At 49.4% G+C, this 7,546-nt stretch overlaps 1 protein-coding gene across 1 annotated transcript; it reads left to right on the forward strand.

Moving 5' to 3' along the window:
* Nucleotides 1-1,357: 1,357 nt before the first annotated feature.
* Nucleotides 1,358-7,051, forward strand: DHH (desert hedgehog signaling molecule). The gene is made up of 3 exons (XM_031937963.1): nucleotides 1,358-1,990; nucleotides 5,348-5,609; nucleotides 5,864-7,051. Exons 1-3 carry the CDS (start codon nucleotides 1,679-1,681, stop codon nucleotides 6,487-6,489), a joined length of 1,200 nt encoding a protein of 399 aa, XP_031793823.1. The 5' UTR covers nucleotides 1,358-1,678; the 3' UTR covers nucleotides 6,490-7,051.
* Nucleotides 7,052-7,546: the final 495 nt, after the last annotated feature.

The following is a 7,546-nucleotide window of genomic DNA, read 5'->3' on the forward strand; positions in this document are numbered from 1 at the left end:
TTCTTTTCTCCTATTTTTCCCTCCCCCAAATAAAGTTGTTTTCGTGGATTCTTTAAAAAATTGTTCTCAATATATTTTTACAAAAGAGTATAATTCACAGACATTTTCTAAACACCAACAATGGTCTAGGCACTGGGGACACAAATATAGAAGTGGAACCATCTCTATTCTCAAGGAATTTATCTTCCATTGGATATTTCACCTTGGAAGGGTATGGGGAAAAACAGTACTGCTAACTTCTGGCTTTTTTTTGCCCATTTGCAGTGGGTAAAGAAAATAGAAATCCTCCCTGATCCCTGCTCCAAAGCAGATACATTTAATTAATTTCAATTTAAGTTATACCACTTCACCCATTCTGCTAACCTCCCCATCCCACTCCACCCAAACCTTTCAACCAGACTCAGGACTGAACATACTGTCTCCTAACCTATATTTTCAGTCCTTAGTTGGGGGTGGGGGAGTGGGGGAGAAATCCTGCCCCTAACCGCTACTTTTTGCTGCCTGCATTCATTCCCAATTTGGATCTGAGGCAGAAACGTCACTGAGAGGAGGGGTTTGGCAAAAGGGCCTGTATTAAAGTGCCTCCTATGTGTACTGTTTTTGTTCTTAAGGAGTTTTCTCTTCCCAGAATGCAACCTGATCTGTTTCAGAATCATGTGTGAGATTTTTTCTCTGACAGTATGAGTAAAGGGTTGATAGACATTGGGACAAATTTCCTCAGCACCTCTGGTCTCCCAAGCTATGCAAGAACTGGAAAGTTGGGAATCGGTGTGGACTAGGATAACAACCCTTTATGATTTTATATATTTTGTATGATTCTCCATCCCTGAGATGTAAATGCTATTATTCCCATTTTACAGATAAACTGACCAGAAGGTTGAGTAACTTGCTCAGTCACCCAGCAAGTAAGGAAGGCAGGATTCAAACTACAATGCCACCTATCTGTGAATGAACCATATAGGAATGTGAGGGAATGTGAGGGAATGTGAGCAGAGATATTTAGTGGGGTGGGAAATTTTTAGAATTGGGGATTCTCAAATCAGATATTCGAACTCTCAAGAGGGAACTGCAATGTAAAACGTGCTTAAGAGAATTGGGAGGAGATTCACGCAATATGGGGTGGTACCCGTAAGGGGTATAGCCCCGGTTTTTATTAGACCTCGAGGGAGAGCCAGGCTGCAAAGCCACTGCCATTTCTCCCTCGCGGAGTGTCCCCAGATCTTCCCCCACCCCGGGTTAAGGCCACGCGCCGGGTGCGAACTCCAGTCAGTGACAGAAAGCCGGCTGCATGTAAACTGGGTGGGAGGGGAAGAGGGGCGTTGGGTCTAATGCTTGAGCCATTGGGGGTGGGGCAGGAGAGTGGGAGGGGCGTCCAGCCACTTAAGGCGGAGTTCGGCAACACTGTCCTGGGTAGCAAGTAGAGCCTGGTCCAAGGCTGGTACCAATTGCCCCTTTCCTAGAGTGTTATGTTATATTCCCTTATTGACGGGTCACAAACTCTGGGGGACATGAAGGAAGAGCCTCAATATCGTGACCGTTTTGTTCAGCTCCGGACATCAGTGTGAGCCCCGCGCTCCCTAGATAAATCTCCACCTGCTGCTCATCGGAAAAGAAATGCCCAACTGACAAAAAGAAGCCCCTGAGAAGACAGATATTTCATCCCCTTGGGGCTGGTGCCATGGCGCTGCGGGCGAGCCTGGTGCCCGTGTGCTGCCTGGCATTCCTGGCTTTACTAACACTGCCTACCAGGAGCTGCGGACCCGGCCGGGGACCCGTGGGCAGACGCCGATATGTGCGAAAGCAACTTATACCACTACTCTACAAGCAGTTTGTGCCCAGCGTGCCAGAGCGGACTCTGGGTGCCAGTGGACAGCCCGAGGGCAGAGTGGTCCGGGGATCAGAACGCTTTCGAGACCTGGTGCCCAACTACAATCCTGACATCATCTTCAAGGATGAGGAGAACAGTGGAGCTGACCGCCTTATGACCGAGGTAAGAAAGCCATCCCCAGCGCTCGCCCTATTCCTCAGGTGTCTGCCCTGACCTGTGCTGGATATACTCACTGCCCACTTACTCTTCTCTGTGGCATTCAGGGATGGAGTTCCTACAACACCTAGGACACTTCTCCTTTACCATTCAGACCTACTCTGTGACGGTTGCAACCTACATAGGGCAAGCCTCATCTTAGAGAAAGATATCTCGCTGGTGTGGAAGGGAGAGCAATTGGGAAGGACTAATGAGAGTGAAAGGGAGAAGTTGAGAATGTGGGGGGAGGGGTTGTGGAATGGCGGCAGGCGAGACGGGAAATGACTGAGGCGTGGACCGGGGGTCAGTCACCGAACTAGGCAGGAAGGGCTGAGGTGAGCCGGGGGCCAGCAAGGCCCTGGAGTGATCAGAGAGTCTCCTGAGGAATAAGGGGTAGAGCTTCAACAGCTGACCTTAGGGTGCCAGGCTCTCTCCAGGACTGCTCAGAACTGTGGCTAAGGAAACGGAGAAAGGAATTCCTGAACCTTAGGGCGGAGGTACCCATGCTGGGGCATTTAGAAGCTTTGTCCCATTTCAGGATACCTAGCTCCCATTAGAAGATTCCACCTCCCTTCTCCAGTAACATTTTCATGTGCTCATTACTATTTCTGATAATGTATTAGAAAATTCCTACAAAGGGTCTATGTTCCCAAGAATCCTTTCCCACCTGGAGAACATCCAGGGTGAGGTTGGGGTCAGGGTTCTTGCTGAAAGAGCTGTCCTCACAACACTCTCCTATGTTTTTATATCTGTTTTTTAAACCTAAATCCCAGCTTGTCAGAATCCACTATGTCTAACTTCTCTGGAACCTGGGAAATCTTCCTACTTGAGATCCAGGAAGTCACCAAGCACTTGAATCTCATAATCCTGTTGGATTGAGAATCCTATTTCTGGCTAACTGGAAATGTGTAGAAGATGGATGTCTAGAAGAGGAAAACAACTTTCAACAATCAAATGTTAAAAAAAAAAAAAAAGTATTGGAGCAATGGTATAGATAGAATAATGGAATGTTAGAACAGGGAAGGGAACTAGAGACTCATCTCCTCCAATCATCTCATTTTCTAGATTAAGGGACTGATGCCCAGAGAAAAGTAACTAGTACAAAGTCACTCAGTTCATTAGGAGCAGAGTTAGGACTACAACCCACACCTATTTGAATTTCCATTTTCACTTCTAGAATCCTTTTCACTGATGTGGAGAAAATTACTCCCTAATGAACAGTCTTCTAGCCATAAACTTCAAATTTAGAGAGTACATACACTTTTCAATTCAAGCCTACCAAGACTTGCATTTTACTCTCCTGGTCTTTTGAGAACACAAGATTACCTTTGCCCTCTGTGAAGAATTGGAATAGGACTTTAAAAGAGTTGTTTTGTTTTTTTCTTTTGCCATTATACAACAAGAAGAAGAGAAGAAAAGGAGAAGCAAGATCTTTCCTCTGGATAAATTAATTAGTTTTTCATTTTCCAGACTAGCTGTGTGATTTTGCTAAATCACAACTTCTGTCTACCACAATTTACTTAGCTGAGAAATGAGAACAATAATAGTAATAGAATAAAAGTAAAAACAACCACCTTGCATGGTGGCTATGAAATGAAATACTGTTTTCACCTTTAATCCCGTATAAATGTTAGGTATTCTAATTCTGGGGAAACTGTCCGAAGAGAATTCATCTTCTTTACCCATTCAAACCCAAGACCCCAAATCTATACTTCCAACAAGTTTTCTGCTCAGAATCATTGCCCTGAGATTTGGGGATTCCTTCTGTGGCTTCCCACTTCTAGCCAAGGGTGTTCCCTCCTCAGTCCTGTGACTACTCTACCTGATCATAGTTCTCCATGACACCTGTAGCAGGCAGAATTTAAATGGAATCATATATTGTATAGAAATACATGGAAGTCGCCCTATTCCACACAAGGCTATTATAAGATGTAGTTCTTGAGACCCTCACCTCCCAATGCTTGGCAGCAAAATGGCCCCACTGAACTGAACCCAATTCTCAGTGGTCCCGCCCCCGCAGGTCAGGGCCTTCGCTTAGCCGAATGGTCACCGTGTCGCAGAGATTTTTCTAGCTTTTTTCTATGCGGAACTTTTTGGAGGTGTAAAAGTTATGGGTAGGAGATCAAGAGGAGTATTTAGCCCCCACTCTTTTGATAAGGAAAAGCGAAGTTAAAGGTGAATGGGCGGGGCTGAGAAGAAAAGGAGGCTGTCCGCTCTCCGCCTCCTTCAGGGGGTTCCTTTCCAACCCCTCCCTTCTCTAGGAGTCAGGCCAAGGTCTCTTGCTCCTAGACTGTAACTAAGAGCGATAACCGCAGCCTCACTCCCCCAGAACCAAGCTGTGAGTCTTCGCCTCCCTTCTCCGCCCACCCGCAACTTTCACCTCAGATCAGGGATCTCCTCATTCCTGGGCAGTCCCGGCTGGGCAGCGCACCCCTTATTCCCAGGTACTGCAGCCCTGCTCTGCCAGGCAGTAGCCTGGAGGAGTGAGACTGTGTGCTTGGAGATCCCTAGCTGACACTGGGCCGACAAAGAGTTGGCAAAAGCTGGGGGAGGGGGCTGCGGCGCTCCTCTGGGAGAGGGGGGTGCGGCTCACTGCCCTTTATTCTCCCTGCGCTGGGGTGGCTGAAAAGAGTCTTTGTGGCTAGAGCTGCTGAGCTCGCTTCTCCCGCCACTGCCCCGGCCCCGGCCCGGGATTCTCACCCGGTTAAGTCATTCCGGAGAATGGCCATTGTGCTTTCCGCAGCCCCCGCCACTCTAACCTTTCCTGTAGTCTCGGCCCCTCTGGGCGCCCCCTAGGTTCCTCACGCCCACTCGCTTTCCTCCAGGCATGTGGTGCCTGAAGGGGTTAATGCGGGGGAGGGGGAGATGGTGGTAAATCGAGTGGCGGGAGGAGGAGGAGGAGGAGGAAGGAAGGAAGGAAGGAAACAGTGCCCAGTGCCAAGGGAGGCAAAGAAACAAAAGATGAATCAGGCGGAGGGAGGTCTGGGCCCAAGCTGAGGCCCAGGCCTTAAATAGGGACTCTTCTTGGGGAAGTCAGCCTAGCCTCCCCTCACGGTTCCCCGGTCTTTCTCTGTAGAGCAAACTTCTGGGGGGCGGGGGAGAAGAGGGGCCAATCATCTAGGTTCTGAGTTGAATCCAGCACTTCTGGAGAGGAAAGGGGAACCAAAAGCGGAGTAAGATAAGGTTCTCCTCGTAGCCTCTATTCTGTTGGGGGGGAGGGGAGACCCTTTAGTTGTCCGTTTCACTTTTCTCCCCATTTTCCTCCCCTCTACTCATACGCTGATTCTACTCCATCAATCCCCACACACCATCATTTCACCTCAGCGCTGTAAGGAACGAGTGAACTCGCTGGCTATCGCAGTGATGAACATGTGGCCAGGAGTGCGCTTGCGGGTAACCGAGGGCTGGGACGAGGATGGACACCATGCTCAGGACTCACTACACTACGAGGGCCGGGCCTTGGATATAACCACATCGGACCGCGACCGCAATAAGTATGGGCTCTTGGCACGACTGGCAGTAGAGGCTGGCTTCGACTGGGTCCACTATGAGTCTCGCAACCACGTGCACGTGTCTGTCAAAGCTGGTAAGAGGAAGGCTGGAGCTGAGTGCCGGGATCCTAAAAGCATCACTTGCTGGGGGAGGGGAGGGAATGATACCGTACGGGCCTGAAAAGGAGCCCAAGAGAATGGATATCATAGAATGTTTCTCTTCTAGCCAGTTCCTCGCTCGGCTGCGGGCAAGAGGGATGGAGATGGATTGTGAGATGGGAGTGAGACTGGGTGTCAGTGGGGGTTGTGTTGCCCCGGGTTAAGCTTTCTGCTCTTGCTTTCACCACAGACAACTCTCTGGCAGTGCGAGCAGGTGGCTGCTTCCCAGGAAATGCCACGGTACGTCTTCGAAGCGGGGAACGGAAGGGACTACGTGAATTACATCACGGAGACTGGGTGCTAGCTGCAGACGCAGCTGGCCGGGTGGTACCCACGCCCGTGCTACTCTTCCTGGACCGAGACTTGCAGCGCCGGGCCTCTTTTGTAGCAGTGGAGACTGAGAGGCCCCCACGCAAACTGCTCCTCACACCCTGGCACCTGGTCTTTGCGGCCCGCGGCCCAGCGCCGGCCCCAAGCGACTTTGAGCCAGTGTTTGCTCGCCGACTGCGCGCTGGGGACTCGGTACTTGCCCCAGGCGGGAACGCGCTTCGACCTGCGCGCGTGGCCCGCGTGGCCCGAGAGGAGGCTGTGGGTGTATTCGCACCTCTTACCGCGCACGGGACTCTGCTAGTGAACGACGTCCTGGCTTCCTGCTACGCTGTCCTGGAGAGTCACCAGTGGGCTCATCGTGCCTTCGCGCCCCTGCGTCTGCTCCACGCGCTAGGGGCTCTGCTACCCGGTGGGACCACCCAGTCCATCGGTATGCACTGGTACTCTCGCCTCCTCTACCGTCTGGCAGAGGAATTGCTGGGCTGAGAGTTCAGGGTGGAAACACCTGAACATCGGCAGAGACGTGGGCGCCTGGAGAGAAGAGGATACAGACAGAATATGAAATGGAAGGAGGAACAGAAAGATGAGGACAAAGGAAAAAGGATTGGATGTGGGGTTAGGGTTGAGGGGAGTTTGACAAGGTATCTTAAGGAGGGATAAGAAGGTTGTACATGGATGAAAACAGTATTTCCCCTAGCCACCATTATCTCCTCAGCCTTCTACAAATTCAATTCAATTCGTTAAAAATTAACAAACATTTATTAAACATTAAGTATATACTATATGCAGGGCATTTTACTAAACATGGGAGAAGATGAAAAGTAGTCCCTGCCCTCATGGAGCATGCAACCGTCTTGTTCCCTTCTGAGTGCCCTAATTCCTGGCCGATAATTTTATTTTTCTATTTATAAATGGTAATATAATCTTCCAACTCTTATCCCTGTTCTATGCCCAGTCAGGCATTAAGAAGAGCTGTGATCAACTCTAATACTGTCACAATCCTTTTTTCACCATGTGATCTAATAAAAGGAACAATCCAGGTATGAGATGTCAGCTCTGAAATGTCCTAAATTTCAGCTACCACAACCCTCCCCCCCTTCTACCAGTGCAGTCCTAATGTTAGCACAATGCTCCCAAGGTCTCAAACTTAAACCTGTAGCCTACCTGTCCTAGGTATCACCAGCCTATTTGAAGAAGAAATTCAATAAGTATGAAGCTGGAAGGCCTGGACTGGGGTATCTTCTACTCAATCGGGCTGTCTGCTTTTTCTCTTTCCCACCCCCAGTCTCCCACCTCCTTGCCTCCTGTTCCTAATTGCCCTCCTCCATGAATTCCAATTTCAGTTATTTGCATAATGAAGGTCAGGAGGAGGAGGATGGTTCTTGGAAAGTCATCCTTTCCCTTATTTTCCAAAGACTTCATCCAAGCTGGAATTAGGACAGTGATGGGATTTGTGTGTGTGTGTGTGTGTGTGTGTGTACACAGGACTTGTGCAGGCCTTCTCTCAAAACACCTCACTTCCTCATCTTTTGTAAGACATAAG

The sequence above is a fragment of the Sarcophilus harrisii genome, chromosome 5 (genome assembly GCF_902635505.1).
Source record: "Sarcophilus harrisii chromosome 5, mSarHar1.11, whole genome shotgun sequence".
NCBI lineage: Eukaryota > Metazoa > Chordata > Mammalia > Dasyuromorphia > Dasyuridae > Sarcophilus > Sarcophilus harrisii.